This window comes from Heptranchias perlo, chromosome 11 (assembly GCF_035084215.1).
Source record: "Heptranchias perlo isolate sHepPer1 chromosome 11, sHepPer1.hap1, whole genome shotgun sequence".
Lineage (NCBI taxonomy): Eukaryota > Metazoa > Chordata > Chondrichthyes > Hexanchiformes > Hexanchidae > Heptranchias > Heptranchias perlo.
In genome coordinates, this window is record NC_090335.1 from 64339009 (window position 1) to 64361715 (window position 22707).

The following is a 22707-nucleotide window of genomic DNA, read 5'->3' on the forward strand; positions in this document are numbered from 1 at the left end:
TTCAGTATTTAAGCAGTACTTTATAAAGCGCAATTGAGAATTATATTACCCTGTTGTTCTTTGGATAGAGGCAGTGACTCCATTCCACTTTCCCTCACACTAACTCTCATTCTCTTGCGTTTCAAAATATACTTTGCATCTTTAAATTTTATGAAATAAGCAGTTTACACACAGTTGAAATGAAGTGCACAGCAGCTCAAAGCAATACAGTACAGATCGTATACACTATGATATCATTGTTACAATTTTAAAACACAATACATATTTTCTAATACATTCTGTACAATACATTGTGGGGTGGCTTTATATGGTCACCTTTCTGCATAGGGCCTTTGCGTAGGCTGCACCTCGCTTCAGTGCATCCCGCAGCACGTACGCCTGGACCTTGGAGTGTGCCAGTCAGCAACACTCGGTCGTGGACAGCTCCTTCAGCTGGAAGACCAGCGGGTTTCAGGCGGACCAAAGGGCCTCCTCCACTGAGTTGATGGTCTTTCAGCCGCAGGTAATATCTGTCTCTATGTCCATCCCAAGGGACAGCCCATACAGCGCCCTCTGCTACCCAACAGTTGGGGATGAACCGGGACAGATACCAACGCATCTCTCTCCACGCCCTCTGCACGAAGGGCTAGCCCATCAGGAGGTGGACGACGGTCTCCTCCCCGCCGCAGTCTCGAGGGCAGCTCGCGGCGGCGCTGTGATTCTGTGCGTGTCGGAAGGACTGCACTAAGAGGGCCTGTTGCACCACCATCCATCCTACATCCTGATGCCTGTTGGTCAATTCTGGCGACGAGATGTTCTGCCAAATGGCATCGACGGTCTCCTTTACCTGCTAGGTACCTTCTTTTCTGTCCTCTACAACCTGATTCAAGCAAGGGCTCTTTTTTTTTAATGCTACTTTTGGGGGACGGCACAGGGGCTGTTACTGACGCAGGTGTTTACCCTATCGGGGCCTTTCTAAAGGGCGAGGTGGCCAATGAAGCATCGTGTATCTCTTTAGACAAAGGAAGAGTCAGCCCACTTCCTTTCTCTATATTTCATGGGCAAGGGGTGATTGAGTGGCTGTCAAAATGTCTTACCCTCTGGTTGACCAGCCATTGACTTCCAACACTAGAGGGACTGCCTCTTCAACTTATTTTGTTGTAATTTCTCTTCAAGGCCGAAGCTGGCGGCTTGGCCCTGTTATCTTTTCACTCCCTGTCTTGTTAGCACTAAGACTTCATTGTCTCATATCTCCTTATCTTGTGAGCATGACTGAGTAACTAGTTAATGTAGCTATAGTTACTGCTTGTATGCTATGCCTGCAATTTCATATTCTCCTTAATTGTGTTAAGGGAAATGAAGGGTTTTTGTAAAGCTTGACAGATTCTCGGTTATATGGTTAATTACTATATACTTGCTTGCATAGTACAGAAGGGAAAAAGGTGCTCATATAAGGATAGCAAAAGTTATATATCAAAAATACATGTGGACTCGTAGATGGTTCCCTTATCAGTACTAGGGCCCACCTATCGTTGTTCCTTGATTCTGGAATGTGGTTGCCTGATATGTTCAAACATACAGGTTCATTTTGCTGTTTTTGCCTCAGATAGCATGGTTGTGTATTTTTAACCACTATTGCTGAATTTGTGTGGGAACAATATTTCCTTACCCCAGTGACTTTGGACCTTCTCAGCTCAGTTCTTGATGGGCAGATGCCCTTGTTATAACATTGGCTTTAATTTAGCATTAAATTAACAGTCTCTGATAACCAAGCCATAAGGATGGCTGCTGTGGGAAAGTGAAGGGTTCACATTGATGCTGTACTTGTGCTTTTCTGAGGTTAAGGCTCAGAGGGGACATAGCAGGAGCAGTGTGAGACTTACTCTGCATGTGACTTGTGTTATACATGACCTGGGGGTACTTGATAACAATGTATAACTGAAATGTCTCAATTTGATGAGTACAAAAAGAAAATCGCTTAAGTATCAAGTCTTAAAGAAATTATCTGAAGGGGTTTTACAGGTCTTTAACACCAGTGATATGTAACTAAACAGAATTGTTTTCATTTTTCTCACCTCTGTACAATCACTGGAAGAGGGTGAGACAGGAGGAGCAGGGGGTGGGGGGAAATGGGGTCCAGGATGTTTGCACGTTTTTTTTATCTTGAGGGGAAGGGGGTGGGGTGTGCACACTTGGCCATGTTGATATGAACATACAAAAGTGATAGACTAGCTTGTCTTTTCCTGCCCATCAAGCATTAATGCTCGGAGCATCATGACTAGACCCTTCCTACCTCCTACCGCCACCGCCACCGCCACCCCCCCCCCCCCCCACCCCCTGGCAGCCAAGTAATCTCCTGGGAGATGCAAAAAAACCAGAAAAGCCCCAGGGCTAATAAGCGGGGGTGGGGGGGGGAAATCTGGAAAATTCCTCTCCGACCCCCTCAGACGATCGAGAATTCATTGCCATTTATTTTGTTTTCTAGGTGAAAGGGCTATGTGCCTCGGTGCAGGATTCTAATGTTCTTGTGCAACGCAACACATTAGAAATTCTACTTTACTTTTTTCCGCTTTGCACGTGCCTGGTAGGTATTTAGCATATCTATCTTCAAATCTGCTAAGAGATCATTGCATTGGTTGTTTGTGTTTTATTTCCAATAATTCTAAAGCAGATTAACTTGCAAGGATGTGCCATGCTTCACAGCAGAGTTGACTGGCAATTGTGTGTGAGATATTGTAAACCTTAATATATGAATCACCCTTGACTTTTTTTTATCCGGGTTGTAAATGGTTGGTAGTATTGGTGCACAAGTTGTACTTTATGGCTGGTCGTTTATAGAAGAAATACTCTGCATTGAAGTGTGAATTATGCACCATTTTTACAAGGGTGTCTGTAGTGATAGGTTGACGCAGTTGTATCCTTTCACCTCTGAAACCTGGATTTGAATCCAGCTCAAATTTGTGCCTCAAGAATTTGATGTCTACCATGCTAAATGGGAAGATGACCAGTAGATTCATGGAGCTTCCTGGTATGTGGGCAAGTCAAACCATACTGTATGACCTCGTGGCATTGAAAGAGACTTGGTATGAACCAAATAAGAGCACATTGCATTGCTTGTTTGTTTTGGTTTCAAACCTTTATTTTGAATGTGCATCAGACACTTGTGACTGGACGTGATTTGTTTGAAATATACCCTGAATTAGCTGCCTCAATCAGTTGTACACTGGGCAATAATATCATAGTTTGTGAACTTTGAGCTAAAATATACATTGCTATTATTTTCAAGGAGTAAAAATGATGAACAATTGTTTATCTCAAGTCCCTGTATATTAGTCAGCTTGGCTCAATTGATAGTACTGTCACCTTTTGAGTCAGAAGTTGTGGCTCGTGCTCCAATGTGGATTTAGGCACATAATCTAGGCTGACATTTCAGTTCAGTGCTGAGAGACTGCTCTTTTGTCATCGGTGCAGTCTATTGGAAGAGACCTTAAACAGAGGCTCCATCTGCCTGCTCAAAAGGACATAAAAGCTCTCATGACAGGGTTCAAAGATGAGTAGGCAGGCCTCCCAATGTTCTAGCCAACATTCCTCCTTTAAACAATGCCACCAAAAACAAATTATCTGTTGATTCATTGAATTCGTCTGTTTCCTGTTGCTTTGAACAAATTGGCTGCCATATTTGCCTACAGAACAACGATGAAGGCATTTCAGAAGTGCTGTATGAATTTAATTTCTTTGTTTCTAATCAACATTGAAAGCATTTATGAAGCTTGTTTAATTTATTAAAATGGTATAAATTAAAAATATTTAAGTGCAACAACAGAGTGGTCTGCGCTTCAGTTGCCTGACTGACTGACTGTTTTTACATTAACATTTGTAGTTGATAGTTCTTCTTGTTTTTCAAGGATCCAAATAACTCTGTCATCCCAATGACCAGGGCGGACATGGTGCACGTTCTCTCTGCTGCTCTCCACACCATATTGAGGAGAGACATGTCCTTGAACAGACGTCTGTATGCATGGCTCTTGGGTATAAAAAACACTTGTATCATCTTTTTTGAATTTTGCGCACTGTGATTTTTTTAAAAAGGAACTTTTTTATTCATCGCTCCTTCAGCTCATTTGTTTCTTTGACTGTGAGGGCAGCTAGGTGATTTGTCCAAGGCCTTTCCTGGACTGTTAGGACATGGGTTTGTACCTGTGATCCTCCACACTTGAGTTCCCAGACTTGGTTGTGAAGAAATGTACAGCAGACCTCTGGTTCTTCATCAAGGGGATAAGGGAAAAATTGGTGTGTCATCCCGTGAGCCACACTTTTGTATCTCCTGCCAGCCAATTCAGAGTAACTTTGTGGAAGCCTGGCATGTAACTGAAAATTCAAAGCAAGCCTTTAATTATTGTCATTGATTAGGCATTGATTTGATGTGTGGCCGGGGGAGACCAGGGAATGGGAGAAAATGGGAGAAAAATGGAGGGAGTCTAACCTTGGAAAAACATGAATAATTCTAGTTTCTGGATGTCATGATCTTATGACGTGTCCTGAAAATCCCCAATTGAACATGATCTTGTAAATTCATTGACACCCAATTTATTCTATAAACATTATCCAGGTTAAGTTGAAATACTTTTATCTCAACTGGCATTTTGCATCATCTTTATATAACAAACGTACCTTTTTCAATATATCAGATTCAAATGATATTTCTGATAGAATCTTTTCAACGTAATCTCTATAAAAGCAACCAGCCAATAAAACAAAGATTTAATTGCTAATGTTTTTTTATGTTCTCCTTGCCTTCCTAATAATGGCTCATGTTGATCCTTTTAGGTACAGATATCAAAGGAGGCATCATGATTGCAGACCCAGACCTCTCCACTATTCCTGAAGATCATGCCAGCACTTATTTTGACAAACATTCCAGGGACTTGCTAGTTCGAGTAAGTACATTTAAGGAAGTTTGTTGATATGACCCTGTCAAATTTGGGTTCACACTTCATCTGCATGAAGTTACAGATTAACATGATTCAACTCAGAATGTTGTTTTGTAATTAGTTAGCTTTTTTAATAAAGTATGAAAAACAAAGCAGTAATTCTTTTACAGTAGTAAACATATATTTACATAGCATGTCAAATAATTGGACGTGGGGTTGGCATACTGCTTGTGACGTGCACAGATACCTAGAGCAAGTCAGTGTGTTTGGGCAGCATTGCATCTTAAGGGTCTTGTAGTTATCGCATTGGAGGGAAGGTGCAGGTAAAAGAGCTCTTCAAGGACTGTAACTTTCCTTAATCATCTTTGTTACAATTGTTCCTGAGAATGTAATAATGAGGATGAAGTGTTAATTGCTGCTTTCTAAGCAATGTGGTTTAATCTACAGGCATTGATAAGAACTTTGCAACAGGTGAATCCTGAGCCGGACCAGGAACATGGACCTCAAGCGCACCAGAAACCTTTCCGTATTCTGATAAGTCTACTTGACAAGCCTGAATTAGGTAAACTAGAAACTATACCTTCACTTGAAGGGACTTTCATTGAATGTTGAATGATTTTCATTAGCCGTTGATGCAAAAATCTGTAGAAGTGAAATAAACTTGGTTGTGAATTTTAAACATGTGCCTTCCATTTTTATCTCTTCTGTAGCTCTAAAATGGATTAATAGGCATAACAGCTTTTTTTTTATTTGTTCATGGGATGTGGGCGTTGCTGGCAAGGCCAGCATTTATTGCCCATCCTTATTAATGTAGATAGATAAATGAATGAATCTTTCACTGGCATGGCCCTGACCCCCACACAACAGTAAGGCCCCAGGTTTGATCTCTGGTCAATGCTGAGTTGATTGATCTTGGACAATACATCAGTGGCAGCTTGGCAATTTGTTTGTGTTTCTGGACTAGAGAAGGGGGAAATCGGTTACAGTTACCCTTCCTAATTATACAGTAACTACTATTGGAAAATATGTTTAATGTTAGATGAGGGGAAAATTAGACTCTGCTCTGATTATCAATGGCCCAACATTCATTTACCAGATTCTCACCTGAAGGAGGAATGAGATGGCTGCTACTGCCAATGGAATTGTCTCCCAGGATGCCTTGATGTCTTCAGGAGAGGACAGAATGGGGTGGTGGGGGAGGGAAAGAAACTAGTGGAAAGGAAAGGTCACGTCTGTTGGAAGTGTCATTAATCGAGCTCGGAATCTCAGACCTTGAGAAGGACATGGAGACAATCTAAAACGTCAGGGAGGGAGAGCAATTTTTGGAGTGATTGTTTGCGAGCGTAGTCACACCAATGAGAATAGGAAGCAGACGATGGAGGAGAAAAGATGGGTGACTGAGGGACAGGGAAAGGCAGGAAGGAAAGGTTAGAACAGGCACCCCCAGAGCAAGTTATACACTCAAAACAGATCTGAAGCTGCAGCTTCCTGTGGGGGAAAATGAGGGTTCTGGGCAGGGCCATCAAATAAATCTAAATGATACCAACAAGAAAGAGATGGCTCAAGGGACGGACATTAGCAACGTAGCTAGAAATGCAGTTGTGATAGAGGATTCAATAGTTATAGGGGCTGATATGATCTTTTGCAGGCTAAACTGACAGTCCCAGCTGCATTGTTGCCTCCCAGGTGCTAGGGTAAGGAATATATCAATAGACCAGAAAAGATTGTGCAAGGAGCAGGACTTCATGGGTGGTAATGTCAGGATTGCATCTCAAGCCATGTACTAGAATAGGGAAGTAGAGGAAGATTAGAGCAATCAATGAATGGCTAACGGTGTAGTGTCAGAAAGAGGTATTCCACGTTGTTGGGCAACGGCACCAGTTCAATGACCAATGAAAGCTATTCCGCAAGGATGGGCTACATTTAACGGAGATGATGCAAATGCACTGGCAAAACAGTGATGAGTTATTCAAACGAGGAAAGATAGGGGGGGTTGGGAAAATAAAAGCAACCAGCTAATAGCGAAGAGAAAAATAGAAGAGAATCTATTTATTCAATTTAGCATGAGGGATATGGAGAAGAGGAATAATATCAAATTGATTAGTTATCAACAGGGCAGTTTAGACACAAAAATAATGGGACTAGGAGCAGTGTCAAAAGAAAAATGGTTAAAATGCATGTATTGCAATGTCCTGAGTGTGGGAAGTAAATTGGCAGTTACTTTATAGGAAGATCTAGACTTAATAGCATGAACAACAACCTGGTTGCAAACGGGACAAAAATGGAAAATACACGTATCATGATGTAATATATTTAGGAGGGATAGAAAAGGTGGGATAGAAAAGGTAAGAAAGGAAGTGGAGTGGCAATATTGGTAAGAGGAAATACATGTCACCACCATTTGTTTCATAGTGAGGTAAGTGGGGAGGTTTGCTGGTAGATTGGGATTGCAACGGAGGTGAGAGAAATGGGAAAATATGTCATGATTGGGGTGTACACTCCTTTACATTTGACCTGTTAAGGTGTGACTCGAGCAGATTGCTGGTTGCTGCAATTAATATCACTTATACAAGATATCCTATGTCCCTTTTATAGGACCTCAGGTCATTGGGGACTTGCTTCTTGAAGTGATCAGAGCTTTTTACTCCATCTGCAAAGAGATGCTTGATTCAGATGTTCAGTCAAGCCAAAATGAAAGTCTTCTCATAAGGTATAGATGATATTTCTGCTAGAACAAGGGTGGATAAACTGTAGTACAAAGCTGAAAGATGAAAATGTCTTCTTATGTCAACTGGTGTTTGTGTCTGTCTGTATCTATACTCTCTTAGAGCTAGAAACACCAGTTGACACAATTTGTGTGTGTGTGTTTGAACTCTGCAATTTCCTATGAATGCTAGACTGTTTTCCATTTATTTGAATACAGGGAAAAAATTACTTTGCTAAAGATTGGCTACCCTTTGGTAACTTAATTTTTGCCATTTTGGGATCTTTACATTCTTGAGAGCCTTACTGTTTTCTTTTTCACCTGCTAGCTGCAAATATGTTGAAATACTTGACATTTCTTTTTAATATTCTCTTTTATCCGAAACCTTTTTGATTTTTAGTTCTCCTGTCTGATTCCTAAATATTTTTGTCAATTGATTCTGTAGACCTACCAGAATCGTGAATGCAATTGTGTTTTCCCTCCCCAGCAAAATGAAAGAAAACAAAAATGCATCGGAAGTAATAAAAACTGTGAATGTGCTGATCAGCTCGTTGAGCACGGACTACCTGTGGGATTACATGACTTGGCTTTTTGAAGACTGCATCAGGTAAAGCTGGAGTGTGCAATATTCAGGTGGCAAAATAATATTAACCTGGTATTTTTATGTCTCTATTTACATTCTATTGTAAGGTTTACCAGTGGGCCTAGGGTCGCACTCGTGATTCAGTGCCAGCTGAGCTGAAGGGTAACTTGGTTATGTACAAGAAATGATGTATACTTGAGTCAATCCTCCGCTAGTTCCTTGCCACTGATTCCATCACCCTACCCAACCACTGTCTCTGTATGAGCTAGACTGTTTGCAACTTTGGTGTCCTGCTTGATCTTGAGCTGAGCTTCAGACCTCCCTGTGCATTCCATCCTAAAGGCCACTTGCTTCCACCTCCGAACCATTGCCTGTTTTTGCTCCTACCTCTGCCCTTTTGCCATTGAGTCCGTTACTCGTGCCTTTGTCAGCTCCAGCCTTGATTACTCCAACGCTGTCCTATTTTGACTCTCATCCTCCATAAACTTCAACTTATCCAAGACTCCTGCCACACGGGTCTTGTCTAAAGTCTTACTTGCCCAATGCCCCAGTCTCTGCTGACATTCCATGTCCCCAGTGCAATAAATATAAAATCCTCACCCTTATCTTCAAATCCCTCCATGGTCTTGCAGCAACCTATCGCTACGATCTTCTTCAGCCCTGTATTCTCTTTCCCTCCCCCCCCCCCCCCCCCCCCCCGCCACTCCCGATACTGATTCTAGACTTTTGTGCATTCCCTCCCTTCACTTCACCATTGGTGTTACAGGCTTCAGCCACCTGGGTCCTTCTTTCTGGAACTTCCTCCTAAAACCTCCATTTGTCTTCTCCTAAAAAAAAAAACACACCGTCTTGAAACCCATTTCTTCGGCCAAGCTTTAAGTTACCTCTCCTATTCTGTCCCTTTCTGGCTCAGTGTCCGTTTTCTTTACACCCATCTGTGAAACGCCTTGGATGTTTTTGATGTTAAAGGATATTGGAATAGTCGAGGCTAGAGGTGACCAAGGCATAAGTAACTGTTTCATTGGCTATGGGGCAGAGATAGGGGCCAAAACAAACAATGTATCAGAGGTGGAAACAAGTGGTCTTTATCGTGTAAGATACATGGGATCTCAATCAAAAGCAAAATACTGCAGATGCTGGAAATCTGAAGTGAAAACAGAAAATGCTGGAAAAGCTCAGCACGACAAGCAGCATCTGCGGAGAAAGAAACAGAGTTAATGTTTCAGGTTGAAGACCTTTCGTCAGAAATCAGTGGCAAGGAACCAGTGTAGGACTGATGTAGGGATTGAATGGATGTGTAGAGATATTGCAGGGTAAAGGAATGCTGCTGCGGAACATTGTAAACATTGGAGCTAATTTGTTTGTGCATTAGTTACAGACCATATTTATGTCATTCTTTTTCTTGACTGTTACTATGTTTATTTTCTGTGTTTCACTCGTGGGGGAAGGGCTCACAGACAACTTTTGGTTGCAGAATGGAAAGAAAGACTTGCATTTATAAAGTACTTTAACACATCTTTCAAACTCTCAGCATATATAAAATGAGCTACTTTTGAATAATGTAGTGACTTTGTAATATGTTGCTGCTTAGTGAACAGCCAGCACCTCAACGGTCATTGGGGAAAATTATAATTGGTTGCCTCTCTGACTAATATAGGAGGGATTTCCCCAAAATATGAGAAGAGCTCAAAGGGACTCAAATGTCAGAAAAAAAAGAGCAAATCATCCCAACTTGGATAATGTACAAAATAGCAATAGTAAAGGCCTGTTTTTGCATCATTAAAAAAAATTCTATCATCTTCATCCTTTTTCACCACCGGCATTTTTCTTGCCTGCTTTCTTCCCCTCCCCTCCCCCAAGCAACTGCTGACTTCTGAGGTATCATTTTATGGCTGGCAGCAACCCTGTGGTACATTACCCAAACAGAAATTCTTCATGTCCAAGCTCGACTGTTGGCAGGCTGTTGGAGCGTGGAAGCCATTGTATCACCTCAGTTGTGACCTTGGCTGAAATTGGCTAACTCAAGACAGACCAGGAATTAATCCTAGAAGCTTCTGTGTACTTCACTAGGGCTTTACCTTTTAGGCCATTGGAAGAACGCTCCATAGCATTTTAAAAATAAAATCATGTTTGTCATTGCTCTCCAAATAGTTGGTATTCATGTTTTTTTTATATAACAACCATCCTGTAACTCGTGTGACTGTGAAGAAGAAAGTGGTACACAACCATTAAAAATTATCTTTGGACTTCTGTTTGAAGCTCCCATCTATGAAATGTGTGCCATTGTTGAAATAATGTGAGGAATCATGGATGATGCTCTGATCTACAGGAGCAGATCTCAACAGATAAGCCACATAGTGGAGGAAGGTCCAAGTGCTCCTCCCACTGTTCAAGAACTCTGTTGTCTGCTGGTGTTCCTCTTAGAAGTCATTCCACTGGTAAGTCGGTATTACTTATCAACCTTTTCCCAGTGCGAAAAGAATTGAATGGTTCTCTGTTTCACAGATAATTCGATTTCATTGCATGTTGTGATAGTTAATCAGTCAGCCTCCAGTGTCACTAGGGTGTTTTTTGAAGTTTCTTATTTTGATTATAAAGAAAGAACTTGGATTTATGTACCACCTTTCATGGTCTCAGGACATCCCAACAACCAATGAAGTACTTTTGACCAGATGATGACCAGATTATCTGTTTGTGATGTTGGTTGAGGGATTAATATTGGCTAGGACAATAAGGACCAAATGGCTGATGCTACAGTGTATTCTGTGCAAGCTCCTTTTTATAAAGGTATACTATCATTTTAGTTTTTGGCATTTCTGAGGGTGTTTCATAATGTAACTCCTTATTTTGTGTCCATAAATATCAAATGTTTGCAGGTCACACATGTCCCCATGTCCCCATGTCCAAACAGCTGAGCAGTCTGCCTATAATTATTGTTCAAAGATCAGGCGAGCAGTTGATGGTGATTTTTGCTATTTCCCACCCCAGCCTCCATCTCTCTGGGACAGATGCCTGACATCTGCTTGGCATTTCTGTACAAAAGTGCAGTTTAGTTGTAGGATTGTGCATGCAGTCCAACGTTCAGGAGCTCACTATGTTGGTGCTCTAGTGTGTTGTCATTGAGTGGCACAATGCTAAAAATACTTCATAATGTGACATCTGTTGCACATTTCAATTCTATTCTGACACATGCTGCTGCTCTAATTTATATGAGTAAACTTTGTTATATGCTAAATAAATGTTTGCCCATTTACTGTGATGTTTCCATGCTGTATGTTCTTTGTTCTCATCACATCACAGGTTTCTTTTAGAATGACTGCCAAATCTTCCATACTGAGATTTTTGCAGTGTAGTGAGACAGGGAAAAGGGAGTGAGCCTGCATGCCCCTCATTTGCAGTTGGTCTGATTTGTTTAATTCTCAGCATTGAAATGTAATCCGTTTTCAAGATGTGTGCATTTTCTTCAGAACATTGTTATAGCTAGTTTTCTCCATCATCTGTCATCATTCTTTTCCCTTGTTTAGTTTGTTTTTTAAAAAAAGATTTTCTGCAAACTTTTCTAAAGGTGATAGTCAGGCATCAAACGTACCATTTGTCCAAAGGTGCAAGATAACAGTGGCAGCAAGTGTTTCTATCGGTTAATGTGACACAACCACTGACAAAATGATGTACACGACAATGTTATGTACCATATGAACCCTGCATGAGCCATTCCCAGCACCACCCATTGGTGCACCCCTGTCATTAGATTCCTCACTGCGCCACCTCTTCTCCCTCCTTTTCATTGTCAAGCAGAGCTGTCAATCACAGAGATTCGTTCTGTGACTCTCTGTGTATCAGTGCACATGCTTCCGGATCGTGTTCCACCTGAATGTTCTATTGGACCTCTGGTTTCCCCTAGCTTCCACAACCTGTATGAAAATGGCAGTGTCACATCAGTGAATCTGCACTTTCACTTTATTTAAAAAGTTACTTATAGCCCTTCTCCCTGCTTGTGGCCCAACTATACTGCCACCTTACCCACTTCTTTCCACCTGTTGGCCTTGGGGTGGAGGTGTGAGCACAGTGGTGAGTGTAAGTCAAAGAGATAAATCACAAAGTATGAGGCAGGCTAATAAGGGCATAAATAAAAGCAACAAAGCACTGGGAAGGATAGAACTGAAAAGCAGGAAAGTTATGTTGAACTTGTTTAGAACCTTGGTTAGAGCACACTTGAGTACTGTGAACAGTTCTGGCCTCCCTATTATCATAGTAGGTACAGCACAGGAGGAGGCCATTTGGCCCATTGTGCTTGTGCCGGCTCTTTGAAAGAGCCATCCAATTAGTCTCATTTCCCTGCTCTTTCCCCATAGCCCTGTAATTTTTTTCCTTAATTAAGTATTTATCTAATTCCCTTTTGAAAGTTACTATTGAATCTGCATTCCAGATCATTACAACTTGCTGCGTTTTTTTAAAAAAAAGTTTCCTCATCTGGCCTTTGGTTCTCTTACCCCCTTCTGCCACTGGAAACAGTTTCTCATTATTTACCCTATCATAAGCGTTCATGATCTTGAACACCTCTATCAAATCTCCCCTTAATCTGCTCTGTTCTAAGGAGAACAACCCCAGTTTCTCTACATAACTGAAGTCCCTCATCCCTGGTATCATTCTAGTAAATCTCTTCTGCACCCTCTCTAATGCTTAGACATCCTTCCTAAAGTGTGGTGCCCATCTGAGGCCTAACAAGTCAGGAGTATGATGGAATACTCTCCACTTGCCTAGATGAGTGCAGCTCCAACAACACTCAAGAAGCTCGACACCATCCAGGACAAAGCAGCCCACTTAATTGGCACCCCATCCACCACCCTAAATATTCACTCCCTTCACCACCGTCGCACAGTGGCTGCAGTGTGTACCATCCACAGGATGTACTGCAGCAACTCGCCAAGGCTTCTTCGACAGCACCTCCCAAACCCGTGACCTCGGCCACCTAGAAGGACAAGGGCAGCAGGCACATGGGAACAACACCACCTGCACGTTCCCCTCCAAGTCACACACCATCCCGACTTGGAAATATATCGCCGTTCCTTCATCGTTGCTGGGTCAAAATCCTGGAACTCCCTTCCTAACAGCACTGTGGGAGAACCTTCACCACAGGACTGCAGCGGTTCAAGAAGGCGGCTCACCACCACCTTCTCGAGCAATTAGGGATGCTGGCCTCGCCAGTGACGCCCACATCCCAAGAACGAATTTTTAAAAAAGTGTTTTATGAAGGTTTCGCATACTCTCTACCTCTATTAATAAAGCCCAGGATCCCATATGCTTTTTTAACAGCCTTCTCAACTTGTCCGGTCACTTTCAAAGATTTGTGTATGTTGGTCTAGAAAGATACAGTTGCCTCAAATGGTGGTTGTGCCAATGGTGGTTGTGAATTTCTGTTGTAGGGCTGTGGGGTACCTTATTCCTGGCACCAGGCGGTTCATTATATTGTTGTAATACCTGATTCCAGACACTGGGTGGCACCAGCAGTAGAACTTCAGTTTTTGCTTAGCATTAACCAGTGGCTGGGAAGTGACATTACAACAATATCCCTGGTCCAAGTACCACAGTGGCATGGACACAAGAATTTCGGAATGAAAAAGGCCATTTTGTCATTTTTTCATGTTTTCCTACTGCAAACATGGATCCTTCAAACTACTGAACCAACATTTGATAACAATTCCTTTTGAATGCTTTAATGGCACATCCACTGCAGGGGGTGATAGTTCAGAATGAAATTCATGCAACAATAACTAATAGACCGATTCCTGTTGAAAAGTAATGTGTGTGGGGAGGGGTGAGTGTTTTCCAAAACAAAGGAGTAAAATTAAGATTTGGAAGAAGATTTAATGGAGAAGAAAATTGATCATCTCAAACGTAATGAAGGTGTGGGGGGGTGGGGAATAAATGATTGCTATCCAAAAATAAAATCTGCGGCAGTGAATGAAGGGTGCAGGGTGCACCTCTCTTTAAAACTACTTGCATGAATTGTGCATGATTTCCGTCATCAGACCATCTTCCTCAGCCACATGCTGCTGACTAATGCCCTACTCTGCATTCTGCGATGACTTCGGCGGATGTGTTGATCGCAAAATGTGCTTTGTAATAAATTAAAGTTAATGTGATGTCTTTACTTTTCTTAGTTATGTGTACTTGTAATTTTTTGAAGTCCGGATTGTCGGATTTCAGTGCCTGCTGGTCTTCGACCAGTAAATTTGCAAAAAAAATGTAATTTTGATTGCTGAAAATTGAATTGAACAAATGCGCAGATATTTCCATTTATTCTTGGATTTGACTTCATTGTAACTTAATTGTGATGGTGCTGAGATGTTACTGTAGTTCTCAAAGGGTTAACAAATGTTAATTTTTTTTAGGTGCCACTGGTTCTTATTCCTGGGTAAAAATAATTCTGTGTTCAAGATAGTAACTAAAAATTATTGGTGCATAAATGGACTGGCTAACTGATTATGGTGATGGTATTGTTAAAAAATTTAGCAAAAAGTACATTCTTTGCGTTTAGCTGCTTCTACTCTACAAATAAATTTTATGCACCATCTATTTTTGTTATTCAATTCTTAAGCCAGGGACAGGCAGGTTTATTTCTTCTCTAGCCCTCCTTTTGGGAAAGTGATCAGCCTTCCCATGAAGATAAATTTAAAGGAATGCACCAATGTGAATTGTGGGCAAACCAGATACATTTACATAAATGCAGCTAATAAAACAATTGCGTATAATTCTGCCTTTCCGTTTATTTACACTGACTTACTCCATGGACCTGTCTTCAGAAGGTATGACCAGTCTGTTATCTTTCTACTCTTTTATTAACATGGTAACTCCCATGATGGAGAATAATGGTTCATTATATATTTTTTTTAAAAATGTGGATTGAAGATTGCTATAGTTCAAAAAGGCCTCATTCAAGGACTGAGTTGTCATTTATCATGCACATAACATAAATCAGACATGAGATTAAAGTGTCTGTATATAATGTGTATCTTGGGGGGCCGGGAGGTGGGAGAAGCAGACCAGTGTTGAATCATGGAGATGAATATTCTGAAGTTTTGCTTGAATTAGGTTTGGAGATAAAGGAGCATTTCTCTCAAACTTCGAGCCTTATATTTGGATTGGGTATAGCCCATGATATACATGTCATTGGTTAAAATGTATTATGTTTATTATCATCTGCGATGGAGTAATTTTTAATGCAACCTATTCATTGTCTTCAGGAGCTGTATTCTGAAATTCAGACCCAGTATCTTCCACAAATGCTGTGTCACATTATCCAATGTTTGATGGAACACATGGAGAGCCTGAGTCTGCAAGAACTGACAAAGAGTCTGAAGATGTGCTATAAGACACTCAGCAAAATTCAGTTGCCTGCAGCATTCATGGACACAGATGCACGGAGCGAACGAGAAGTTGAGCTGGAAAGTAGAAGACTAGCTGAGGTACGATTCTGACTGTTGTGGGGGAAGGCGTGGTCACGCCAGCAAGCTCCATGGTTTGATCCTAGGTATATGCGAATTAGCGGATCTCAGCCAGGGTGGTAGTGGAAGCATTACATTTGGTGTCAGCGTCCCTAGGTTATGGACAGAAAAAAAAAAAGTATCCATTATGGTTCCTGCTCTCTCTCAGTATCCAATGACCTCTGCTCAAAATGAACTTTTGTAGATGTCGAGTGAGGAATTGTGGATTAGATGTTGTGTGATTTACACCTGAAGTCGAATAGCCTGCTAACGCTCGTTTCTTGAATAATGCTAGCTTAGGTGAGGCATGGGAAGGCACATGGCATGGTACTCCATAGAACCATAGGAGTTTGTGGCACAGAAGGGGGCCTTTAAGCTCATGTCTGTGCCAGCTCTTTGTTAGAGCAATCTAAAACTAATCTCATTGCTCTGCGCTCACCCTATAGTCCAGTTTCAGCATCTGCTTCAAATATTTATCCACTCTTTTAAAAGATGCATTGACATCTCCCTTAAATACTTTGTGGAAAAACATTTCACACTCCAACAACCCTCTGCATAAAGAAATTTCCCTCAACTCCTCTCCTCACTCCCTTAATGACAATTTCAAAATCAATGATTTCTAGTCGCTGCGTATGAGCACTGTGAATTTCTTCCCCTGCACAGTCAATTCCGTAGACCCCCCCGCCCCCACAAGAATATATCCACAGCCTCTTCTTTCATGCTTCCTCTTGGCGACAGGATCCAAAATCATGGGGTCACCTTTCACTTCATGCTTTCACAGCTCTACCTCTCTATCATTCTCTAGACTTCTTGCCTGCTTCCATGCCAACATCAAGTCTTGGATGAATCATACCTTCCTCCAACTCAACATTTAAGTGTGTAACAGAAAGAAAAAAAGAAAGAACTTGTGATTATGTAGCACCTTGAATGACCCCAGGGCATCCTAAAGCACTTCACCGCAAATGAAGTACTTTTGAAGTGTAGTCACTGTTGTAATGTAGGGAAATGTAGATCTAAATATGAAATGTAACCTACCTAGAATTCAAAAAAGTATCCTTGTTGTGCAGCACTCATTAGGCAGTCTTACTATATTTCAACAAACCGTGTGTATGCATTTGTTTAATGCTTAGAACCAATATTAACTTCACATTGAACTATGAATTTAGGAGAACTTTTTTTGGCTGATTTTCATGTTTTATTTTAATTGGGATTTTTTTCCCGCATATTCCTTTTCTGTAATCCATGCTATTCCTAATCAATCTGTTCTAAATTTAAGTTCATAGTACATTAAAGGCTCTATATAAGTGCAAGACTACTTATAATTTGACAAACCAAAGTGTGTATATTTGTTTAATGTTGATAACCAATGTTTATTAATGGTGCACTTTCAGAATCCCATACGGGTGGAAAATAGTGAAACAATATCTGATGCAGAGCACAGTCCGGAAGAGGGGGTGGATACAATCTTCCCTCCAATACGATCGGAAGACAGTGGAATAGGATTGAGTGTGCTGTTGTCAGAGAGATCCCAGGATCACAGCAACCCAAGAGTGTCTTCTGACAACACCAGCGTGTGGAAGAGCAACGGAAGCATTCAAACGGCAGTGCAGAATATAGAGCAGCTCCTAGCGCACTTTACGTTAAAATACATCTTTGGGACAAATTATCAGGCACAGGGTGTCGTGGGAGAAGATGAGAAAATGGGCACCAGAGGAGGAAGGAAGACGTGGGACAAAAAGCAGATCACTCTGCCACAGTTTAAACAGATGCTGTCTGATTTCTTCACTGTTCGTGTGTCAACGTTAAAACAGAAGAAACGACAGAGGGTTTTCTTCATGCAGAGTGACGCTGAGAAGAATGTGAAGGGTGAAGAGAATTGGGACGTTGATCACATGCTGCAGGAAGTGGACGAGGTGACAGAAGATTGCAGACTGGCATTTGCTGCCACCTGTCAACTTCTGCTGGAGTGCAGCAGTTTTCCCGTGTATCTCTCTTTTGAAGAGATTGAAATATTTTACTTGTCTGCATTCCAAGATGTTGGTAAGCTAGCGTTTTTATTTTGATGAGGATGAATTCCCCCCCTCCCCATTTTCTACCCCCCTTTTCCCCTTCCAATCTCACCACTTCTCAAAACATTGATTCCTGCAGGTGTATGGTTCAGGGGCATCAGCGCAATCCAGTACCCAAAGATGCCCTTTCTTCATGTTTGAGTCTGGAAACTGAGTGTTGCCAGGTTATTTGACTCTGCTGATGTTTGGCCCAAGTCCAATCCTGTCCTTGCTCACTTTCCAGCAGTGGTCGCTGGTAATTGATCGAGTAGAAACCCTTGGCTGATTTTCTTCTCCTTGACCCAAGCACAGAGGCCAATTGTAGTATCCCTACTCGCTGCCTCCCCGAGTGGGAATTAAACCTGGAATCACCTTGGTTGTGTGGCTCAGATATATGTTACACCAACCAACTCCGCCTTTAGTAGATTATGATGTGCTCCCCTTTTGAAATGTTTTATCGCCCTCTCTCTTCTTGGGCTACTTGAACTGCAAGTCACCTTTAGCAGTTGAGCTGATCTTGGCCCTTACCATTGAGCTAAGGATAACTCTTCACCCTGCTGCTGCTGTAATTATGTTTTGAAACAATTATTCTTTCAGTCCTTGATGTACTAAAGCAACATTCTGACAATAAGCTTTTTGTTATTAATGAGATGTCTCTGTATATCTGTCTGTGCTTGAATCCTTCAGGCAATGGTGATGGTTGCCTTCCTCTCTGGCTGAAGTCACTGATGACTCTGTCTTGCTGCATCAGTGATTGCCACGTGCAAAACGTAGCTATCTCCACTTTGCTGGAAATCATCAATCACTCCCACTCACTGGCACTTGTTATCGAAGACAAAGTCAAGCGTTACAAAACTTCCGAATACAGTCCATTCCTTGGGAAGTTGCAGATGATGACTGTACCGCCAATTGTACCAGCAACATTGAAGCTTATTGCCGAGAACACCAATTTTTATCAGGTACATTACTTTGGCGATGTTATTTAGCACATTTGTCGGTGATTTTGCTCAACTGTGACAAGTTTGTATAAAATCTTTGTACTATGTCCACTTGAACTGTGAAAACTGAATTAAAAGCGCCACACAATTTATTTTTCTCTATCGATTATTCATACTAGAACACGGTAAATAAGTATAGTAACAAAACTGTCTCTCTCTAATACGTTTGAGAAGTTCTTGAACTGTGGAGACACTAGAGAAACAACAAAGTTGCTGAAAAATGCTTCAGCACTTTTCGATGGGTATTTGTGTGTATATGTGCAACATGAGGTTGGGTGTGGCCTATTTCTAGATCACTGCAAATGAGCTGTGTGTGGGGCTGCCAGCCTCGACATGACATTCCCTCCTTTTGAGGGGGAAAAAGTCTCTAACACTCCACGTGGAGAGCAAATCAGAAACTGATCAAACCTGTGTTGATTCCAGTCCATGGTGCGTTCTCTCACACTCTCTTAAAATGTTGATTTACTATGCCTCTGGGCATCCCTTCAGTGAATCTCAAAATCGTACAGCACAGCAGGAGGCCTATGCTGGCTCACCAAAATAGCTATCCATTTAGTCCTATTGCTCTGTCCTTGTAGATTGTTTCTCCTCTGGAGCCTTAATACATTCAGGTAATTTTGTGAATATATATTTTTAAAATGTGTATTTAAATACTGGATAACTTTTTATGCTTTGGATTTTACAAATATGTATTTATATTAACTTTCTTAAAAACAGAGGGTTGCACATGTGCTATGGAACCAGCTTAATAAGGAGAGCAGGGAGCACCACATCACCTGTGTTGAACTCTTCTATAAATTGCACTGCCTTGCCCCATCTGCCAACATTTGTGAGGACATTATTTGCCAGGCCTTGCTTCACAAGAATAAAGTAGGTTTCTTTTTATTTTTTTAATCATTATTGTTTCATTCTCCTCAAACACAATGAGTAAATTAAACTAAATTTTCAGTAAGCATTAACATTAAGAATGAAGAATGAGCCATTGTTACAAATAACTAAAAGAAACCTGAAAGTTAAACTAGTTTTTTCTGTTTATGTAGTTTTTCCAGAGGCTTCAATAGATTTTGTTGTAATGTTGCTTCATATGCTAAGAACTGTGAAATTTCAAAAAAAAGTAGTTCAGTTGCATTTAGTTTCTATCTGATTTGAAGCTGAATGTATATTATTCCAAGGCAATCAGGCAGATTGAGCGATAGTAAATTATTTAATGGAGAATGAACGTAGAATTTTACCCCCAGTTCCATTTGCTTCCTTAATTCTTGCAATATTAAATGTCAAATTCACAAGAAAACCCTATGTTGGGGGAGGTACGGTTATTAAGCAAAGCTAACGTTCACCATTCGTTAATTTATTCTACCAGAAAAGTACTGACTTTTTTTTGCTTGTGAATGTCTGTCTAGATTTTGTTCTTTACTATTTGGGGCTGTTTTGGTTTCACGTTCTATTTCTTCAGATACCGATAAGCCCATTTCTTGCACAGATTTGTTTTTATTTCAAAGTCTGACTCTGTCTGTGGAAGGAATTGCAACACTGACCCTCAGATGAGTGATTCTTCATCTCTGATTCATTTCTTGAAACCTACTTGGGATTTTCATTCTTAAAGAAATAACAGAAATTGCTCAGCTCTTAATATTTGAACACCGTGGGCCTGAAATTCCTAATTAAACAAAAACAGAAGACTTTTTTTCATAATTAATCATCAGATAACCGAGGGAACATGCAACCTTGGAATGCACCTTTTATAATATGGTTTAATCAGCAGGTTGTTACTTAAGAAGAAAACCTCTGTCCTTGTGCTGATGCATACATAGGCAGTACTGTACCTCCCTATTTATGTAAGGAATCTTACAACACCAGGTTATAGTCCAACAGTTTTATTTGAAAATCACAAGCTTTCGGAGGCTTTCTCCTTCGTCAGGTGAGTACTCACCTGACGAAGGAGAAAGCCTCCGAAAGCTTGTGATTTTCAAATAAAGCTGTTGGACTATAACCTGGTGTTGTAAGATTCCTTACATTTGTACACCCCAGTCCATCACCGGCATCTCCACATCATGCCTCCCTATTTATACAATGGGACCGTTAACATATCCTCTGTATTCAAATTACAAAAGATGGCATGGCAAGACAAACCAATGGCACATCACAGAGCAGTGGGATACAGATTGTTGATTCCCTGTTTTCTAAGGTCCCCATTCTGGTAGTGCCATTGTGGAGAGTGGATGTTGGCTATTTTTCCACAGTGAGGCAGGCAAGTGTGCTTCATGTCCCCTCCCTTCCACTTGATGAAAGCAAGACTCCCTCTTTGTTAAAAACAAGAATGTTTTCTCCTCACTTTCACATCAAGCAACTGACCCAGTCCTAGGCCTATACCCATTCCACTCAAACCAGGCAGTGCTGTCCTTCAGATTTTTTTCCCCTCCCTTGATGTGGGGAAAATCCCTTGATTAAAATCATGCCTCGAGAGTCTAGACTTAATCCTGAAATATCGGAAATGTATCCTATTTTACTGACTATAAGCCAGCAGCTCGTGCATAAAGTGCTAATGAGGCCCAAGGCTCAATTTTGTTCGGGCCTTGGGCCTCTTGATTCAGATGTATGCCGCCTCTGCAGAGTCAAGTCTGGGCCACAAAACTGTCCCGGACGAAATTCTACCCCATTAAGTCTTCCTGAAAACGAACGAGGGGAACAAAATGTTTTTTCTTATCAGATCATGGTTGTACTGCACAAACCTTGTTCTTAACACTTATAATCTTTTACCACTCCCAAAATCTTTACTTCAGCTGATTTGGAAATGTATTCTGCAGAATCATATGTTTCAATGGTTGGAAGCTGAGCTGTTGGTGGGTTTGAATTCTCAAATTGAAATGAAATCGAAATGCTTCTGTTGTTGAGCAAAGCTAACATGTTCACCATTGTTTATGCTTATTTTTTCTCACACAGGGAATCAGATTGGAAACACTCTTTCGGTTCTCGGTGTTGTGGCATTTTACCCGGGACATTCAGGGGAACAGAACATCTTTCTCCACTCGTTCATTTGATAGGTAATGTCATAATCTAGAAAGTTCAAAGAAAGTAAGTTTCCTTTTTAAAAGGAAAATGTTCCCGTGTGCATTGTCAGGATGGGGTGAAAAGACAGTTGGCTGCTTTGCATCAACATCCAGGAAATAAAAAGGGAGTCTCAACCAGCAATATTGGGGAGGTGGGATTGTTGGACGGGAAATGCTACAATTTAAGTTTGGTGGTCCTGGTCTAGGGAGGGGAATGTTAACCACAGTGCCCGCTCCTCCTCACTAACCAAATACTCATACTGGAAAATGTATATGTATGGATGTCAGATAAGGATGGCATTGCGATCGGTTGTGCTCGGATAAATAGCTTGCCAACAGTCACTGTGTAGTGTTGACGGTAAGATTGGAAGCATGCTCCAGCAAGAGTCAACACCTTCAAGAGGGGCACGGAAGAAAAAATGGGTTGGAAAAATAGCAAAACAGAAAGTACTCCAAATGTTTCAATGAGGTTGCAGTTTGTTTTGATGGCACCTGAGTATTTGCCCATCCCGAAATGTCACTGTTCCATAATGCTGCCATCAGTGGTTTAAAGCAGCTAAAAGCTGTACATGCAACATCTGAAAGCATTTTATCTTGAAAGTATTTCCTTGTGTTTTTGCTACCCCAACTCCCATAATAATGTTATCTTTTAGTTTTGTGATATACTAATCATTGAATAGTGAGTAATATTGGGACCAAAATCCAAGGGCCAAGATGGTGGGGGCCACAGAGCCTTATTTGAATTGCTAAGTTAAGCACAGGAGAGTCATTCGATATGCTATTATCCATTATATCCTTTAATATTTGAGGCATACAAGCTATGGCCCAAAACCCAAATGACTCCCCTTGCAATTCATTCCTGAAATGGGGCAGAAAATTCATGCAGTTGGTTTGTAACTTAGCTTGGGGAGGGGAGTGCCGTTAATTGTTTTT

At 41.1% G+C, this 22707-nt stretch overlaps 1 protein-coding gene across 2 annotated transcripts in view; it reads left to right on the top strand.

Annotated features, from left to right (window-relative positions):
* Positions 1-22707, top strand: part of dop1b (DOP1 leucine zipper like protein B) — a 110368-nt gene that overhangs the window by 46817 nt on the left and 40844 nt on the right. For both annotated transcript variants that reach the window (XM_067993267.1, XM_067993269.1), the window contains exons 6-17: positions 2465-2563; positions 3885-4008; positions 4807-4916; positions 5358-5472; positions 7506-7620; positions 8102-8221; positions 10527-10635; positions 15442-15663; positions 17073-17721; positions 18417-18688; positions 19445-19597; positions 21668-21768. In XM_067993267.1, the coding sequence (XP_067849368.1) occupies positions 2465-2563; positions 3885-4008; positions 4807-4916; positions 5358-5472; positions 7506-7620; positions 8102-8221; positions 10527-10635; positions 15442-15663; positions 17073-17721; positions 18417-18688; positions 19445-19597; positions 21668-21768 (2189 nt within the window). The remainder of the gene's footprint in view (positions 1-2464; positions 2564-3884; positions 4009-4806; positions 4917-5357; positions 5473-7505; positions 7621-8101; positions 8222-10526; positions 10636-15441; positions 15664-17072; positions 17722-18416; positions 18689-19444; positions 19598-21667; positions 21769-22707) is intronic.